At 31.1% G+C, this 18,486-nt stretch overlaps 4 protein-coding genes and 1 pseudogene across 4 annotated transcripts; 1 reads left to right on the top strand and 4 right to left on the bottom strand.

Moving 5' to 3' along the window:
* Positions 1–2,450: 2,450 nt before the first annotated feature.
* LOC112417648 (uncharacterized) lies at positions 2,451–2,635 on the bottom strand (annotated as a pseudogene).
* A 29-nt stretch (positions 2,636–2,664) lies between these two features.
* LOC120577760 (uncharacterized) lies at positions 2,665–3,881 on the bottom strand. Its single transcript, XM_039829695.1, has 3 exons — positions 3,781–3,881; positions 3,533–3,582; positions 2,665–3,365 (listed from the first exon to the last, which is right to left on the bottom strand). Exons 1-3 carry the CDS (start codon positions 3,871–3,873, stop codon positions 2,894–2,896), a joined length of 615 nt encoding a protein of 204 aa, XP_039685629.1. The 5' UTR covers positions 3,874–3,881; the 3' UTR covers positions 2,665–2,893.
* An 8,411-nt stretch (positions 3,882–12,292) lies between these two features.
* Positions 12,293–14,218, top strand: LOC120577459 (uncharacterized). The gene is made up of 4 exons (XM_039828996.1): positions 12,293–12,488; positions 12,717–12,797; positions 12,890–13,871; positions 13,927–14,218. Exons 1-4 carry the CDS (start codon positions 12,293–12,295, stop codon positions 14,216–14,218), a joined length of 1,551 nt encoding a protein of 516 aa, XP_039684930.1.
* Positions 14,219–14,513: 295 nt separating this feature from the next.
* On the bottom strand, positions 14,514–15,020 carry LOC120577458 (glutamic acid-rich protein). Its single transcript, XM_039828995.1, has one exon. The coding sequence runs from the start codon at positions 15,018–15,020 to the stop codon at positions 14,514–14,516; it is 507 nt and encodes a 168-aa protein (XP_039684929.1).
* Positions 15,021–15,749: 729 nt separating this feature from the next.
* LOC25500860 (uncharacterized) lies at positions 15,750–17,182 on the bottom strand. Its single transcript, XM_024772236.2, has 3 exons — positions 16,909–17,182; positions 16,641–16,699; positions 15,750–16,501 (listed from the first exon to the last, which is right to left on the bottom strand). The coding sequence occupies exons 1-3, from the start codon at positions 17,080–17,082 to the stop codon at positions 15,970–15,972; spliced, it is 765 nt and encodes a 254-aa protein (XP_024628004.1). The 5' UTR covers positions 17,083–17,182; the 3' UTR covers positions 15,750–15,969.
* Between the last annotated feature and the right edge of the window lie 1,304 nt (positions 17,183–18,486).

Raw genomic sequence — 18,486 nt, 5'->3', positions numbered from 1 at the left:
TTTTTTGAGTAGTGATGTATGTACATCCATTTGGTACAACTTTGGTGACAACTTTAATTTGTTCTCTTCTCATTTTTTTTTTTTGGTACAAATTTGTTCTCTTCTCATTGGTCCAAAACAATAGAGAGAGAAAAAGGAAGAGAGAGAATAAGAATATAATGTGAGTATGAGAGAGAAATAACTGTACAAATATCATTTCTCTTTAATAATATGACCCATCACCTAATTTTTTTGTGTCTATCTCTTTCTTAAAGACAATCTCAATTTATTTTTATAAATGGAGATGATCTCAACACCAATTTAAACCATATCTATATCAACATATAAAGGAACACATAATTTTGAATTTTTTTTTCTTCCACTTTTACTCTATCTTTAAATTATTTTATCATTTATAATATTATTTAAATTCTCAATTAAAAAATTAGTTAAATAATCTCATTAAAATTGAGTAAATAGACGATTACCCCTTGAAATTGTAAGTTTCGTCAATTACTCCCTGAAATTAACAAAACTTCAATTACCTCCTGAAATTGCATAACGTTAATCAATTTACCTTCTTTGTCAAATTTTTCTGTTAGTGAACATGATATTTTGCAAATACCCCCTGAAGTTTTGCACTTATGTGCAAAATGCACCCTGAATTTTTTATTTTTATTTTTTATGTGTAATGAGAACTATTGTTGTTTTTTTTGTATTTATTTATTTGGGGGGAAATATGATAGATAGGTAACATAGTGATTTCCTTGATGATTGATTTATTAAATTTAATCTTGAGAAGTGAATGAATGATATCATCTTAAAGATAGGAACAAATTTGAGGTTTGGTCTTTTCTTTTTCACATTAGAGGAAAATGCATAGACTTTAAATCTTAGACTATGTGAACTATTTGGAAAATGGAAAGCCTTTATATTATTCTATGAAGTGTGAGTTATGCTCCAAGGTTCTTGGTTTGTGTTGAATGAGAGAGAAAAGAGAGACATATGCTGAAATACCGTGTGACTGAATAGCACTACTGAATGTCTATTATATAGAGTTAAGTAACTTGGAGACCAAGCTATGATATATTTAGAGAATAAATATTCTACATAATATTTTATCCTAATTTACTTAGAGAATAAGGAAAATATATTTACAATGTAAATATAATATTTACTATTTATTTAATTAATAAATATCAACAGTTTGTTTTAGTATTAAAATGAAAAAAGATTTCGTGTCATGTTTTATATAGGAAAATTAGTTCACGTCTAATTATGTACTAATTTTGTTCTTGTCTTGTGAAGGTGGTACAGACTCCTTAATTGTGACTTTGTTTCTCCTTATTGCTACTCATGCTAAGCTTAAGCCTGGTAAACTCAAAGTGATGAGTGTGAATTCTCTCAGGACCGTTGTAAAAATAACCATTATTGTCATTTTAAAAAAATACACATTTTCCCCTTCTTAAATTTTTATTTTTTTTAAAAAAAAAAAAACTATGAGAAAAACAAAACAGGTACAAGCCTATTTTGATGTATATATGCATGTAGTATTCCCAAACTTCAAAATTAATAGTTATCTTTAATATTTAACTCTTAATTGTTTGCCTCTAAGAAAAAATAATATATTTAAGTTCGGGGGGCATTTTGCACATAAGTGCAAAACTTCAGGGGATGTATTTGCAAAACGTCATGTTCACTAATAGAAAAATTTGACGGAGGGGGTAAATTGATTAACGTTGTGCAATTTCAAGAGAGTAATTGAAGTTTTTTTAATTTCAGAAGGAGAATTGACGAAAATTAGAATTTTAGAGGATAAATACTTATTTACTCCTTTAAAATTTGAACAATTCACAACAATAGCATCAATATTGAACACTATTAAAAAAACTTTATTTTGACTATAGGTCAAAAAATATTATAATGATCCAATAAGTATTTCTTTTGTCGGGGCGTTAGCTTTCTGTTCTCTCTATTTTTTTTTTCTTTTCTTCTTTCCCACTTGTAAAAAAAATACAAAAATATCGATTAAGATAGATCAAGCCTCCAAAAAGTGTAATTTTCCAAAATATGCTTCCATGGTGGCCCACAATATATTTATGCATGCATTTTAAAAAATCCGATCTTCCGTTTATGAAAAAGACATTGGAATATCGAAGCAACAACAAGCAAATAACCCAAAAATTATCCACATCCTAAATAGGATACGACGTAAATAGGAATCTAAAAAAATATTGATTTTAGAGATGAAAATTAAATAAGGTAATCTCGATTACCATAAAAACAAAGTTGATGTGATAAAAGAATGTACTAGTAGATTTTAAAGGACTTGAGTGAATATACTAATTTTTCCTTTGGATTTGAGATACTTTGATTCACATACTAGTTAAGGTCTACATCATTCACACTCATAAAAAACGATATATTTCTATTCAAAGGACGAAATTAACCTCACACGAATATACACAACATATATTTTTGTGGGGTTAAGCAATAGTGCAACGTATAAGCGACATATGAGAAGACTAATAACAAAATATTAAAATGGCTTCTCCTCCTCAAAAGAGTAATTTAATATCATGTGACCTATTGAATCACATATCTGATACTACACATAACAACAGATAATACAATACATAACGTTGAAACAAGAAAGATTAGAATTATATCATACATAACCCTAAATATCCGAAAGGAGAGAAAGATTTCATACAACAACCCTAAATATTCGATAAGCGATAAAGATTCACAATCCGACCAAAATTAAAACAACAACTACAAGATCAAGAGAGATTTCTCTCGCTCTCAAGATTAAGAACAACAATACAACATTTAACCCCAATCCTATGTTAAACATCCCTTCTTACAAACATGTTAGCTTCATTTCACATTAACGATTTTAATGATCTTTCTTTCACTGGTTCCTCACTCTCCTCTTCCCATTATAATCATCATCCTCATAATTTTCAACATAATCCAATCCCTCCGAATAGCAAGGAGCAACATTCACATCAACACCAACATTAACCTTATCATCACCACTAGTAGCTAATGTTATAGCACCCTTGTTATCTTCATCTTCATATTTACCACCCTTGCGTTGTTTCCCCCATAATGGACCAAAGAATTCATTACTATTATTATTATTATTCAAACTCGAACCTGAACCCGACGCCTTCTTCGGTCTGCCTCTACCACGTTGCGGCACTGCCTCAATGTCGCCCCCATTCAAATTTCTCTTCAATCCTTTGTTGCCGCCACTATTATTATTAACTACCTTCTTTTTTTGATTATCATCAAGCACCATCATATCAAAATTTTCTATCGCAGGTCTATTATCAATATCAACAACACCTTCAGCTTCAGTTTCCATCATCGAAGCCACACTGTTTATTTTTCATCATCATCAACCAAACAAAATTCATTCAAGAACATAAACACAAACAACATAGCAACATTTCATAGAATCAAAAAAAGTATAAAGAAAAAAACCTAATGGGTGTTGCAAGTTAAATATAAAAGATAACGAATGGGGATTTAGATTTATGTTTACCTTTCACCAAGAGCTACAAAGGAATCCCCATTTTTTAAACCATCTTCGAACTAGATGAAGCATAGCAAAAAAAAAAAAAAAATAGTGAGAAATGAGAGATAAAACAGATTCCCATTAACATAATTTGAAGAAAAAAGGGAATAAGAAGTTAAAAAAATGAAAATAATTTAGTGATATGAAGAATATGAAGAACCCTAATGAATGATATGAAAAAAAAACCCTAATAGATCTGAGAAGAGAATAAGAACCTGGTGGATAACATCCCATGGAGATTGGTTAAGGTGACAAACGTGCGCTTGAAAAGTTTCAATTGGAAATGAACCATTTTTACGAATCCTCATATCAAAGAATCTATGAAAGAATGATATTATGATTTTCTTGAATTAAAAATTGGTTTTATACTACTGTCTTGAAGTTTTTTTCTTTTAAAATTGTATTTTATCTTTATTTTTTGATATATTTTTGACAGATTTCATCTCTATCTTTTCTTGTCTTTTTATTTTCTTTAATTTTTTTTTTGGTCAACTTATTTTCTTTTATTTTTCTCTTATATAAACACAATAGGAGTATATGTTTTCCTATTTGTTTAATTTCAATAAAGGAACTCATATTTGCTCAAAAAAAAAATAAAATTGGTTGTCTAAAAGTGAATTTTTTAGAAGAAAAGGAAGTGATCACGTCGTGACAAGCCTACTGTGTAATCCACCCAAAGCATCGATGCTAGATTCGGTTCAACTCCAATTAATTGAACCATTTTACTTGATTTTGTTCCATCTATGGAGAGTATTTTTGTCATAACCATTTTGTTTAGGTAAGTACTCCTACCATCCTTGAATATAAGCACATATGGCATGCTCCTCCGGTTATTGTTATCAATAAAAAATTACTTTTTCTTTCAATTTTTTTTTAAAATATATTATATAATTTATGTATCTAATATATATTATAGACTAGATACATCAATTATTCAACGAGATTAAAAAGTATTTTTTGCTTATAATTATAAGTGGAGGAAGTATTTACTTTTATAAAGTCGATAATGTAATTAATCTATTCATATTTTACATTTATTAAAAAAAGTTGGTGATATATTGAATATTTAATATATTCATTTTATGTTTTTTTTATATAGATAATATATAATTAATATTAACTTTTCATATTTGAAAGACATTTAATAGTATTTATTAATGGTTTATTTGAAAATAAACAATAAATCTTTCTAGTCATTTGAAAATATGCTTATATTTATATTTATTTGGCCAAATATCATTTTCGATCCTTTAAGTTACATGATTATAACAAGTGAGTCCTTTAAGCTTTTTTTGTTACAAATTGGTCATTTAAGTCGTAAAATATTTGCACCATTATCCTAATTTTATCAAACTTAATCAAAAAGTGTTTATGTGGATGTTTAATGTTAAGTTGGTTTGTCCAAATTCTTTGCTCTCAAAACTAGAGCTCATAGGTGTGTTATTCGGTCTTGATTCAAAATAAAATTGACCGATTACTTGATTTATAATATTGTTGATCAAATATTTATAAGTAAAATTAGGCTTGAAATTCAAAAATAAGAAGAAAATGTGTGTATAAATAATCATGTTTGATGTCATAAGCACTTTTGAACCTATCATCTTAATGTTAGATAGTCTATAAACATTTTTTAACGAAGTTGACTGAAAAGATAAATGACAATGTAAGTATTCTATGACTTAAAGGACCAATTTGTAATAAAAAAAAACTTAAAGGACCAATTGATAACAAAAAAAACTTAAAAAAGACTAATATATTCTGAACATATGATTTAAAGGACCGTATGAGGTATTTGACCTATATTTAATGACAATTTTGGTATCGATAACACAATAACATTTTAGATGATAAGATAATAGATCTTTTTCAATTTAACTAGATGTCTTAAGTTGGAGTGCAAGTGTAAACACTAATTTGTGGCAGTATAGTAGGTGTGGGTAAACACTAAAAAGATTAAGATAATTGAAAGCACATAAACCTTATTTTATGCTTTCTTTTCCACCACTCCTTTTCCTTTTCACCCCTCAAAATCTTCTCAGCAAAAAAAATAGGCAGCAAAATATTAAATTATCTAATCCTCCTTCTTTGATAATAATGTACTATGGTCCTCTTGTTAAAAAAAAAAAATGTACTATGGTCCTCATTATATATATGATCATATACATTCATTTTTCACAAGCTTTTTAAACTACTAAATGTTTTAAAAATTATTTATTCAATATTGTTTTTTTTATATAATATTTTGCTTCTTAAAAAAAAAAACTGGGCCTGTTTTGATTTACGAAGATATGAAGAGACACAAATACGGCACCAATGATTATTTTAAAAATATATAAACTTTAATCTAACTAATTATGTTGACAAAGACCCATTTTCATATGAAATGTCCACCATATTACACATATTGGAGAAGTCAACAAGCCACCATTTTCACATCGTTTGTTTTAATTAAGTCATCATATCTAGTACTCCCTCCGTTTCAAAATACATGTTCATTTTGGAGAAATTGCACTAACCAAGAAACCAAATAAATTTTGTTATTTTTGATGAAAATATGTGTGTGTTTTCTATAATACCCTTAATCATTTATTATTTCATTTTATTTTTTTCTCTCTCTACAATAAATATGCAAGGGTATTATTGACAAGACAATAATTAATGTTGCATTGAAACTTGAAAGTGACAAGTATTGTGAAACAAAATTATTCTTTAAAATGAACAAGTATTATGAAACGGAGGGAGTATTGTATAGGTTTTGGTCCCTTAAGTTTTTAATTGGTATCGCTTTGGTCCCTTAACTAAAAAAAGATTGTTTGATTACTTTAAGTTTTTTTTTTTTTAGTCTCGCTTTGGCCCCTTCTGTTAGGTTTAATAAAAAAAAGGGTTAAATTACCTTTTTGGTCCTCTAACTATTTAATTGGTATCAGATTGGTCCTCTAACTAAAAATTGATTTATTTCGGTCCTCTAAGTTTCTCACCGTTACTACATTTAGTCTTTTATGTTAGTTTTATTCAAATAAATGTTAGAGTTTAGATTATGTGGGTCCTCTAACTTTATTTATTAGTATCATTTGGGTTCTATGCTTTGTTAAGGTATTATGAATAAATACGTACCGTTGGAAAGTTGTTCTTGGTATGGTATGGCACACCAACATTGTGGGCTATTTGGAAGGCCCGTCACGACATAGTTTTCTTCGGGGTGAATCAAAAGGTTGACATGGTTGTTGATGCGATATAACATATTTCTTGGCCATGATTTCTAGCGAAAACTATGTCTCATTTGTTAGTGGTTTGTCAAACCCTCAGAGTGTATGACTTTCTGACTTTACTCTTTTCTGTTTTTTGTCTGTTTAGTTAGTTGGTGAGTTCAGTATTACTTGTATTTCTACTAACCACATACAAATACATTGTTATCTCTCAGAAATAATTTACATGTAAAGATTCTTTCTACATTCTCCAAACAATGATTTTAATACAAGCTAGCTAGCTCCAATTTAGTGCATAAATAAGAATCTCAGTAATCATTCTATCATATTGCATCATGTACTTTGGTCTGAAAAATCACTGACTCATTGGTCTCAGTCAGACAAGTAAGATAACATAGCCATAAGGCCCGAGTGAGTGGGTCTCTCTCTGAAAAATCAGTGTTATCTGCCATATCCTTGCTACTTTTGCACCCATATTTGGAAAGTGAATTAATATAAAAAATGAAAAGTTTTGTATGAGTTATTGTATTTTACAGATTAGCTCAATATCTCATAAATCAAAAACAGAAATGTAGAATGAATAACAGTATACAATATAACTCATGTGTACTATCTGTAATGTTTGTTTTGCATCTATATATTAGCTAGCTAGGTTTAGGGTTAAACTAAAGAAGGACCTTCTTGATGTATATTTTTTTGCTTCTGTTCATGCTTAGCAGCATAGGACCGTGTGAAATTGAAATTAAACTATACTAATAAATTGGTTTGTGAGATTGTTCATGATTGTTATATGTTTCCACTAACTTCTTCAGATCCAAGAAACAGTGCTGAGAGCTCAACAGTTTTCTTGTTTTCTGTACAACAGTATCACTAAGAAAAACAGAGAAGAAACCCTGTTTCTTTAACAAAACAGTAATTAGCCAAACTATAGTATATATGCATTTCAAATCCACATTTATAGTGTTGAAGTTGAAGCTCTTCTATAATTCATTTAGGTTAAACAGGAAGAGGTCGCCTGTTTATATTCAAATGCACATATTCACACGCATGTGTATGCATCAGTAACTCACTCACCATTAGGTTAAACATATAAAGTATATATATGGCTCGCACATAGAACTTCTACGAGGTTCAAATTGCATATATACATCTTTATCATCCTATCCTATTTTATAACAAAAATAAATTTCACTCATCTTATACACACTTCAATATTGTACGTGGTATGGTACTCTTACCGCTTCCTCTCTCAATCACATTCACTTTCAATAATCAATTTTGTTAAAATAGACAAAATATAGATGTATCTATTAGTAGCCTAGTGACTATAATTCACTTTTTAAGTTGAATAAATGGGGTGTTCAGGGTTCGAACCCTGACCCCTACATATAACAATATATGCATTGTCTATTCTTAAAAAAAAAAAAAAACAATGCATTATCTCAGCCAACTGAGTTATTCTCACGAAAATTTGTTAGGTGACGATTGTTCTCATTTACAAACACATGTTCACACTATATCTCATAAATGTCTTTATAAACACACCCTTCACATGTCTAGGATTAGTCATCAGGAGTGTTGCCCGAGAGTGGTGACTTTATAGCACATGGTCCAATGGATCATAGATAAACTCTCATATCATCTTAGAATTTGAATTGGTTTAATTCATCACTTACAAAACCGACTTGTAAGGTAAACATTACCTCCACTTAAAAACACATGTTCAATTCGCATATCAAACAACATTTTTTAAAGGTCGTTAGATTTTGGATGGTTACAACTGCAAATGAGTTCTTAGTTGATGCCAAGAAGCAAAAGAGGGAGCTAATCTTTGTTCACATTCAATTTTGAAAAGGTGTATGATTCCGTTGAGTGGGAATACTTCGAAGATGTCATGATAAAACCGGTCTTTACTTGTAGATGGTGTCGGCGAATTATAGAGTATTGTGAAGGGGCTTGCACCAAAGTGACCCCCAATCACCTTTTATGTTTCTCAATGTTGTTGAAGGTTTGAATGGGATGTTAAACTATTATGTGGAAGCGGGTCTCTTCTCAAGTTATTATGTGGGTGTGGATTCTTCATTTCATATTCTCATCTCCAATTTGCTAATGATAAACTAATTTTGGGTGAGAAGAGTTTGTGTAATGTGATTCAGTTAAAATTGATATCAGCTTTAAATTGATATCAAGTCTAAGTGAATTTCCATAAGAGTGTGTTAGTAGGTGCCAACATGGAGGATTCTTGGTTGGTAGAAACGATCGTGGTTTTAAACTCTAAGATCGATAAAATTTCTTTTGTTTACTTGAGTCTTCCTATTGGTGGGAGTCTTGAACGTTTATCTTTTTGACATCTGTTGATTCCGAGTATTCGTAAAAGACGATTTGGTTGGAAGAGTAAAAACTTGTTCATGGGTGGTCGACTTGTTCTCATCAAATATGTATTGCATACGCGTATGATTTATTTTATTTCCTTCTTCAAGGCTTCTATAGATATCATTTATTTAATTGATTCCTTTCTAAATCTTTTTTTGTGGCATGAGAGTGAGGAAATTTGAACAATTAATTTGATTCATTGGAATAATATTTTTTTTATATGGAGGTTGAAGGATTGATGATTAGTGAATTTAATTTGACGTTGTTGGGAAAATGGGGTTGGAGATGCATGTTGATCAAGGGGTTATGATACGAACTGTTGGTTTCCAAAATGGGTTTTAGGGTAGTTGTATTAAAGGTTGAGGTAGTAAGGCGTCTAGGTGGAGGAAGGACTTATGTGGTGTCAGGGAGAGTGTAGGCGTGAGAGATGAATGGTGGTTTAAGGAGGGATTGTTTCGTAGAGTTGGTGACAGTGAAAATACTTCATTTAAGAATGATTCATGGTTATAATGAGGTCTTTTACGATCTAAATTTAGTCGTTTTTATTTATTTATAAGTTGATAGTGGTATTTCTGTTGTTGAGAAGATGACTTTAGTTTGGGGGTTAGATGGCCATGGGTGGTAGTGCAAGAGCTGACTCTTTGCATGGGAAGATGAGCATGTAGCCGAGTGTGTTTATGTTTTGGATAACTTTTTCGTACAGGTTAATGTGACATGTGGATTTGGAAATTTGACACATAAGAAGGATATTTGGTAAAAGGAGTTTATCATATTCTCACTAATTATGATTAGAATAGTTGTGATGACCCTTATTCATACATTAGTTGGAATGAAGTTGCGGCTTTAAAAGTCTCCTTGTTGGCATGGAGAACTCTAAATAAGAGGATTTTGATAAAAGACAATATAGTGCATCATAGAGTGGCTCCTTTACGATCTTTGTTGTGCTCGAAAGGTTGCAGAAAAGAGGAATTTATTAATAATCTCTTTTTGTATTGTGATTTCTTTGGTAGCACTTGGTTATATGTTCTGCTTTGGTTGGGATGTCTGGTGTGCAGACGTCTAATATTTGTATGCATGTCTTGCAATTTGGTGGTTCACATTTGTTTTGGAAAGGCATCATGTTTTGTTTTCATGTGATGTGGTTGACATGTGGAAGAAACGTAATTAATTTTTTGGGTTAAATATGTTTTTGATCCCTATAAATATACCAACTTTTCGTTTTAGTCCCTCTAAAATTTTCCTTCAACTGTTAGTCCCTATAAAATTTTCAATCACTAATTTTGGTCCTTATTTTTAAGTTAATTTTTTTTATTTTTTAATGAAATTGTGCAGAAATGTGTAGAATATTGTAAAAAAAATTCTCCCAAAAAATTAGAATTTTTTAACAAAACATAAATTAATTATGAATTGTTAACCGTCAAAAATATAAAAATTCATATTAAATTCATGTTTTCTTAAAAAATTCTAAGTTTTTTTGGGAGAAATTCTTATAATATTTTGACTTTTTATGCAAAATTTTATTCAAAAATATGAATTCTAAAAGTGAAGATGGAAAATTTTTGAGGGACTAAAAGTTGAAGGAAACTTTTAGAGGGACTAAAACGAAAAGTTGGTATATTTATAGGGACCAAAAACATATTTAACCCTTAATTTTTTAGATTTTTTGCAACAAAGCTTTAAATCTTGATCGTGTTAAACCATTTTTTTTGTGGTGATTGAAGTCACACAAACCAATTTTTTTTTTTTTTTGTGGTGATTGAGAAATAAAGGTGTTCTGAGATGTAGCTGTTAGTCCAAAATTGTGAGAGATAAAGCACATGACCGAGAGAGATAAACAAAGGTTGTAGAGAGGTGGGTGGGAAGATGTATGGGGAAGAAGCAGAGAGCGATAGTTGAGCTATAGGGATGAGAGAGAGAGAGAGAGAGAGAGAGAGAGAGAGAGAGAGAGAGAGAGAGAGAGAGAGAGAGAGAGAGAGAGAGAGAGAGAGAGAGAGAGAGAGAGAGAGAGAGAGAGAGAGAGAGAGAGAGAGAGAGAGAGAGAGAGAGAGAGAGAGAGAGAGAGAGAGAGAGAGAGAGAGAGAGAGAGAGAGAGAGAGAGAGAGAGAGAGAGAGAGAGAGAGAGAGAGAGAGAGAGAGAGAGAGAGAGAGAGAGAGAGAGAGAGAGAGAGAGAGAGAGAGAGAGAGAGAGAGAGAGAGAACATGGCCGCGCAAACAAGAGGAAAAGAAAGAAAAGGAAAAAATACACTATGAAATACGGTGTCGTATTAGTCTCTGATTTTTTTTTTTGTCATGTTATCATCGCACTTCTTTTCTTGAAAATGATAATTGTTTTGGGACGACCTCTTTTTTCAAAAGTGACAATAATTTTGGACGACAAAATAATTGATTAATATATCATCTTGAAAAGTTGAATATTGTCTGTGAATTTAACTATGTTTGATCCTCTATAGATCTCGGATTCGAATCCTTCAAGTGCCAACAACTCTTGTGTTGGACCAATCAATAGTTTATGACGGTGCGACTGATCATCCGGCTTAATCTTTCCATTATCGCCATACTAAATTTTCAAAAACAAAAAAAAAAATACGAGGTTTAATTTATAAATAATTTTCGTATTCATATCATAGTGATATCTAACTCAATTTTATCGAGAAGAACATTAAATAGATAGATAGAACATACTCCCTCCGTTTCAAAATGAGTGTCGCTTTAGCCATTTTCACACAGATTAAGGAATGCAATCATTTAGTCAAATATCATAGCAATTTTACTGAAATAGCCTTACTATTTTTTAATCAATTAGAAAGGCACAGGTTCCAATATTGAATGCATCTTTTTCTAATTTGTCTCACGTGGATGTACGAAAAGGCACTAAGCATGGATATATGGAAAGGCAAGCTTTGTACTCCACGAGATCATAATACTCAGAGTAAAAATTACATATGCGCCAACCATGCTTTAAAATTTTCTGTCCAAAAAAATTGCACCAACCATGCTTTAAAATGTTTTGTCCACAAAAATTGCGCCAACTTGTAAATTTAATTTTGCCAATTTTTTTCTGTTCAGCGCCAAAATGCTTTTCATTGTTAATCTTTATAAATAGACCAGTTTAGTAGGAGTATTAAACACATCAATTCTATATCATAAAATGACTATGAGAGAAATAGATTTGAATGTTACTCCTACGATAGAAAAATTTGATGATAACATCAATCAAATTACTTCTACTTCAATGCTTCAAACTTCTTCATCAACTCTTTTTCCTTTTGATTTAAATGATGACATATTTATGGAGGATGATACACCAATAGAAGAAATAATGCCTCAATCAAATTTAAATACTGGTATGTACATCTCTAAGTGATTCCATTTGTGTTTTTTTCTTCATTTGTATCTTTATCTTTTAAATTTTTTTCTTCATGTTTATGTACACAGTATTTAGCAATGCTTTCATGAATCTCCATTGAACATATAATACTCTAAATGAATCTCCATTGATCCTACGTTCTTTTTAGTGTATTTAGCAATGCTTTATTGGAGTACTTTTTAACACCATTTTATATTTTTATTAGAATTATATGACATTGATCAAATTTCAGCAATTTCTACACCACAAATTTCATCATCGATCAGTAATTTATCATATGACACAGGTATATTTTGATGACAATTCTTATTTAATTTTTCTATAGGATTATAGTTACTCCATTTTTTTAATTCGACGTACGTAATATTCTTTTTGTAGGTGATGATGAAAATATTGAACAAGCAGCAACAAGCCTTACTACAAAAAGAAAGTTACGTAATGATGAAAGAAGAGCCATATTTGAGGCTCTTTTGGAGAAGAGTTCAGAAAGAAAATTAAAAAGAGGTGAGACAAGAGCGGTGGCTTCACAATTTTCCGTTTCCATTCGTACAGTTCAACGCATTTGGAAACAAGGAAAAAATGATGGTCCATATGTTGATGTATCCCATAAATTAACAAAAAATTGTGGCCGAAAAAGAATTCAACTTGATGTTGATCGTATGCGTGAGATTCCTTTGTCTAAAAGAACAACAATGAGAGATCTTTCTTGTGCATTGGATGTTAGTGCATCCACAATACATCGGCGTGTAAAGTCGGGAGACATACGAAAACATTCAAGTGCTATAAAACCTTCTCTAACTGAAGAACATAAAAGAGCGAGATTGCGCTTTTGTTTATCAATGCTTGAAAGTTCCAGCTTGCCTCATAATCCAATTTTCTCGGAAATGTATAACATCATTCATATTGATGAAAAATGGTTTAATATGACGAAAAAGAATGAGAAATACTACTTACTACCAGATGAAGAAGATCCAGAACGCAATTGTAGTAGTAAAAAATTTATTGGAAAAGTCATGTTCTTAGCTGCAATAGCTCGCCCAAGGTTCGACGCACAAAGAAATGAAGTATTCTCTAGAAAAATTGGTATATTTCCCTTTGTCACACTAGAGCCAGCCAAGAGGTCAAGTAAAAATAGAGCTGCTGGAACACTAGAGACCAAACCAATGACTTCGGTTACTAGAGAAATAATAAAGCAATTCATGCTTAAACAAGTCTTACCTAACACAATGGAGATATGGCCAAGAGAGGATATAGGTCGTCCAATATTTATTCAACAAGACAATGCAAGAACTCACATTAGTTGTGATGATGAAGATTTTTGTAGAGCAGCTTCACAAAATGGATTTGATATTCGACTAATGTGTCAGCCTGCAAACTCTCCAGATTTAAATATTTTTGGATCTTGGATTTTTCAGAGCTATTCAATCTTTACAACATAAGAAGGCACCTAAATCGAAGGCACCTAAATCTGTTGACGAGCTTGTGAATGCGGTTGTGAAATCATTTGAAGAATATTCGGTGGTGCTCTCAAATCGTTTATTTTTAAGTTTGCAATTGTGTATGATTGAAATCATGAAAGCAAGAGGTTCCAACAAGTATAGTATTCCTCACATGAAGAAAGAAATGCTGGAACGTCAAGGCAAGTTGCCGAGACGAATGAAATGTGACCCAACATTGGTTCAAGATGTTCTTGATTATTTGATGTAACTTATTTGTTTAAATGGACATGTTATATGATGGTTTGTCTTTATTTAGAGTAATTTTCTCTTACACATTTTTTTAATTCCTGACTTGAATAATGGGTATGTAGTGGCCATTCCATTGCAACTCAAATAAGGAAAATGCGAGATTGATATAAATAAAGGAAAGCTGGCTTTGCATATAACAGGAAAAGAAAAGCTGCTAGCATTGATATAAATAAAACATGTCTTACCAACAACAGAAACCAACATAAAATTAAAGTTCGCGATAAACAAAAACACAACACCATTTATATCATGTTTTAATAAAGTATTGGAAGGTAAATTTTTAGCATGGCCTCCACAACTTCTCTTTTTTCTTCTTCTTGTAAACCTTCATATTCTTCCACCGCAACTAGCTCAAAATCCAGTCCAAAATCATTTTCATCTTCTTCCTCTGTAAGAGAATCTTCATAGTCTTCATCTTCTTCCTCAACAACTCTTTCAAAATCCATAGAATCTTCTACTATTTCACGTTCATTGTCTCCATCTTCATCTTCTTCCTCAATCAAAGAATCTTCTACTCTTTCACACTCATAGTCTTCATCTTCTTCCACTACAACTCTTTCAAAATCCATAGAATCTTCTACTATTTCACGTTCATTGTCTTCATTTGCTTCCTCAATCAAAGAATCTTCTACTCTTTCACATTCATAGTCTTCATCTTCTTCCTCTGCAGCTCTCTCAAAACCTAAAGAATCTTCATTTCCAACTCTTTGCAACTCAAAATCATTAGTATTACTTTCAACTGCATCTCTCTTCATTTCCATTTTCATTGATAAAACATACTCATTCTCATTCTTAAGAATATATATAAAGGGTGAGTTTAGGATTTGTGAGTTTAAAGAACAATCAAGTTTACCGCATGTAGCCACAAGTTTCAATGAAAGATGTATCATTATAAGCCAAGTAAAATGGGCGTTTGGCACTCTTCCCATATGTGTTTCACGTTTTCCAAGGTAACAAGGAAAAAGCAATTGACGGCAGCACATGTTTCTATTTCTTAATTTTATTATTTCAATGAAGGGTAAAGATGGAAAAAACAAGTCAAATTTACATTGAAAGTTGAAAACGACATTCATTTTAAAATAATTTTTTTTTGCTAAAGTGACACTCATTTTAAAACGGAGGGAGTATTGAAGTTCAAGACTAGAAGTTTATCATGGAGTGAGAAAATACTCCAAGACTAAAAGATACAATAGAAGATTTACTTAAACATCAAATAGAGAGATAGAAAATATATCAGGTTTCAATAGGGTTGTGTTTCCAAGTGGAGAAAATACGACTTTGGCGGCAATTTGTGAGTGGCATCAGGCTGTGTGTGACTGGAAAAATGACCAGACGGTCTTTGGGTATGAAGACCAGATGGTGGTTCGCATAGAGAGAAAAGGGGGTGCAGATAGTGAATCATTAAAACTTGCATATTAAAAAGCCCAAAACTAGGAATATCATCATACTCCAAAAAATATTCATAATCCACCCTAAATATCACCAAATACTTCTGTAAATCGGTCAAACAATGACAATAATACTTCTTTAAATTAGAATATCTTACTAAAAGATACTCATAATCCACCCTAAATATCACCAGAATTAGAACAACACAACAGTAAGAACAACAATACTTGTCAAAAAAAAAAAAAAAAACAATACAACGTTGAAATTCACCAAAAAATAACAATACAACATTAAACCCCAACCCTATATAAATATCCCTTCTCACATTAAGGATTTTAGGGACCTTTCTTTCACTGGCTTCCTTGTTCTCCTATTCCCATTATCATCACCAGAATCATCATAATCATCCTCATAATCTTCAACACAATCCAATCCCTCCGAACAAGTAACAACATTAGCATCCACACTAGGAACAACATTATTATCACCAACATTAACCTTAACATTATCACTACTAGTAGAACCTAATTCCACAACACTCTTGTTATCTTCACCTTCACTTTTACAATCACCCTTTCGTTGTTTCCTCCGCGATGGACCAAACCCAGAATAATAATAGAATTCATTACTATTCGAACCCGAAGCTGAACCCACCAGCGACTTCTTCGGTCGGCCTCTACAGCGTCGTGGCGCCTCAATGCTCCCGCCCCCATTCGAGTTTCTCTTCAAACCTTTGCTGCTGCCACCATTATTATTAACCACCTTATTATCGTCAAACACCATCATATCAAAAGTTTCAATCCCAGGTTTGTTATCAACATCAACAACTTCAGTTTCCATCATCGAAGCCACACTATTGTTTCCATCATTATCAACCAAATAAATATTCATTCAAACTCAGCTTTTCCTTTTGAAAATTTCATACAATTGAAAGAGAAAAAAATAGATAAAAACCCTAATGGGTTTTGGAAAGGATTTAGATTTATGTTTACCTTTCATCAAAAGCTCCAAAGGAATCCCCATTTTTGAAACCATCTTCTTCATCTTCGAACTAGGTGAAGCAAAGCAAAGCAAAAAAATAATCGAAAATAGTGAGAAATGAGATAGAATATAGATACCCATTAACCTAATTTGAAGGAAAAAGGGAATAAGAAGCTGAAAAGATGAAAATAATTCAGTGATGTAAAGAATATTAAGAACCCTAATAAAGCATATGAAAAAACCCTAATAGATATAAGAAGAGAAGAAGAAGTTTGTAACCTGGTGAATCGAGGAGGAGCTGTTGGAGACAAAGGGGATCACATCCCATGGAGATTGGTTAAGCTGACAAATGTGTGTTTGAAGATTTTGAGGTGAAAATGAACCATTTTGTAGCAATGAAGATGAACAAGTGAATAGAAGAGGGGAAAGTTTAGCGTTTTTACGAATCCTCATATGAAAAAATCTATGAATGAAAAAATGATGTAATTTTTAGTGAATGGAAAATGGGTTTTATATACTGTGTCACATGGTTTTCACTTTCACAGATCTCACTTATTCTATCTATTTTCTTTTTCTTTTCTTTGATTTTTCTCTTACACAAACACACACCTCGATGATAAACCTAAAAAATAATAAAAATCAGGGTTTTGTTTCAATTGGACTATTTTACCCTTAGGTTTATTCATGATTTACTCAAGGTATGGCTGCGTCTATATACTCCCTCCGTTCCTTTTTAATTGTCACTTTTGAGATTTTTACACAAACCAAGACAACAAATACTTTTTACTACTTTTGATGCAACAATTCATCTTTTTCCTATAATAACCTTCATCATTTAATATCTCATTTCATTTACTTCTCTCTCTACAATAAATAATCAAGGGTAATAAAGGCAAAACAACATTTAATGTTGTATTGAACTTTGAAAGTGACAGTTAATTAGAAACAAAAAAATTATGCAAAAGTGACAATTAAAAAGGAACAGAGGGAGTATCTTCAAACACTGTAGGGTCATGATTGTAAAAAAGTGATGCTTTTAGTTTTTACAAAGAAAAAACAAGGAAAGGATCACGTTGTGACAAGCTCAGTGTATCCACCCAAAGCATCGATGCTAGATTCCGTTCAACATGAAAGTGAACCATTTTTACTTGATTTTGTTCCCATCTAAAGATATCAATGGAGGTTATTTTTGTCATTACAATTTTTGTAGCTTTTTAAAAAAAAAAAAAAAATTACCTTCTTTTGTTTAAGTACCTTCTCTATATAACTTTTGTGTAAACCCTCCGATTATTAGGGAAAATTCTAATAATTCAATCAAGAGGTAAGTTAAAAGTTACTCAGAATTGTTCTTATCAGAAATATATTCAAGTTCTTTCAAATGATACATCATCCATATCTAAATATTAGTACATATGTTATATTTTATTTTTATCATGAAAAGTTGATAATGTAATTAATGTGTTCATATTTTACTTTTAGCAAGAATGCTTTTTCTTTTATCATTAATCTTATTAAAAAAAAGTTGGTAGTGTAGACTTTTTTGTTTTGTTTTTGTGAATGTGTTTTTTTTTGGTTTAAAGTAGTTTTATGACTATAAATTCACGTAAATATGTGGTGGATTTAGAGTTCAAACTTCGACCTTTGCATATTGCAACATCCATACCAATTGAGTTATATTCATCAAGACAAGTTTGTTGTCTGGTTAATGTGTTCATTTTAAGATCTTTTTTATATGCAAACATGTCGTAATTTTAGCAATTGCACTATTAATAAAACATACTTTGACCATATTTTTTACTAATATATAAAGACAAATGTTAGCATAAAAGATGTTTGATTTGTCTCGATGAATATTTT

The sequence above is a fragment of the Medicago truncatula genome, chromosome 8 (genome assembly GCF_003473485.1).
Source record: "Medicago truncatula cultivar Jemalong A17 chromosome 8, MtrunA17r5.0-ANR, whole genome shotgun sequence".
In the NCBI taxonomy this organism is placed as follows: domain Eukaryota; kingdom Viridiplantae; phylum Streptophyta; class Magnoliopsida; order Fabales; family Fabaceae; genus Medicago; species Medicago truncatula.
Note: the sequence above shows the minus strand (reverse complement) of the source record. Positions and strands in the feature narration are given on the sequence as shown.

Excerpts from the sequence above, each read along its gene's own strand:
- LOC120577760 (XM_039829695.1), bottom strand. The coding sequence starts at position 3,873 with ATGAGGATTCGTAAAAATGGTTCATTTCCAATTGAAACTTTTCAAGCG. Across the intron at positions 3,583-3,780 it reads CATGGGATGTTATCCACCAG|TTCGAAGATGGTTTAAAAAA; the intron begins GTTCTTATTCTC and ends TGCTTCATCTAG. Across the intron at positions 3,366-3,532 it reads TTTGTAGCTCTTGGTGAAAG|TGTGGCTTCGATGATGGAAA; the intron begins GTAAACATAAAT and ends AAAAATAAACAG.
- LOC120577459 (XM_039828996.1), top strand. The coding sequence starts at position 12,293 with ATGACTATGAGAGAAATAGATTTGAATGTTACTCCTACGATAGAAAAA. Across the intron at positions 12,489-12,716 it reads TCAATCAAATTTAAATACTG|AATTATATGACATTGATCAA; the intron begins GTATGTACATCT and ends TATTTTTATTAG. Across the intron at positions 12,798-12,889 it reads TAATTTATCATATGACACAG|GTGATGATGAAAATATTGAA; the intron begins GTATATTTTGAT and ends TTCTTTTTGTAG.
- LOC25500860 (XM_024772236.2), bottom strand. The coding sequence starts at position 17,082 with ATGAGGATTCGTAAAAACGCTAAACTTTCCCCTCTTCTATTCACTTGT. Across the intron at positions 16,700-16,908 it reads GCTCCTCCTCGATTCACCAG|TTCGAAGATGAAGAAGATGG; the intron begins GTTACAAACTTC and ends TGCTTCACCTAG. Across the intron at positions 16,502-16,640 it reads TTTGGAGCTTTTGATGAAAG|TGTGGCTTCGATGATGGAAA; the intron begins GTAAACATAAAT and ends TGGAAACAATAG.
- LOC120577458 (XM_039828995.1), bottom strand. The coding sequence starts at position 15,020 with ATGGAAATGAAGAGAGATGCAGTTGAAAGTAATACTAATGATTTTGAG.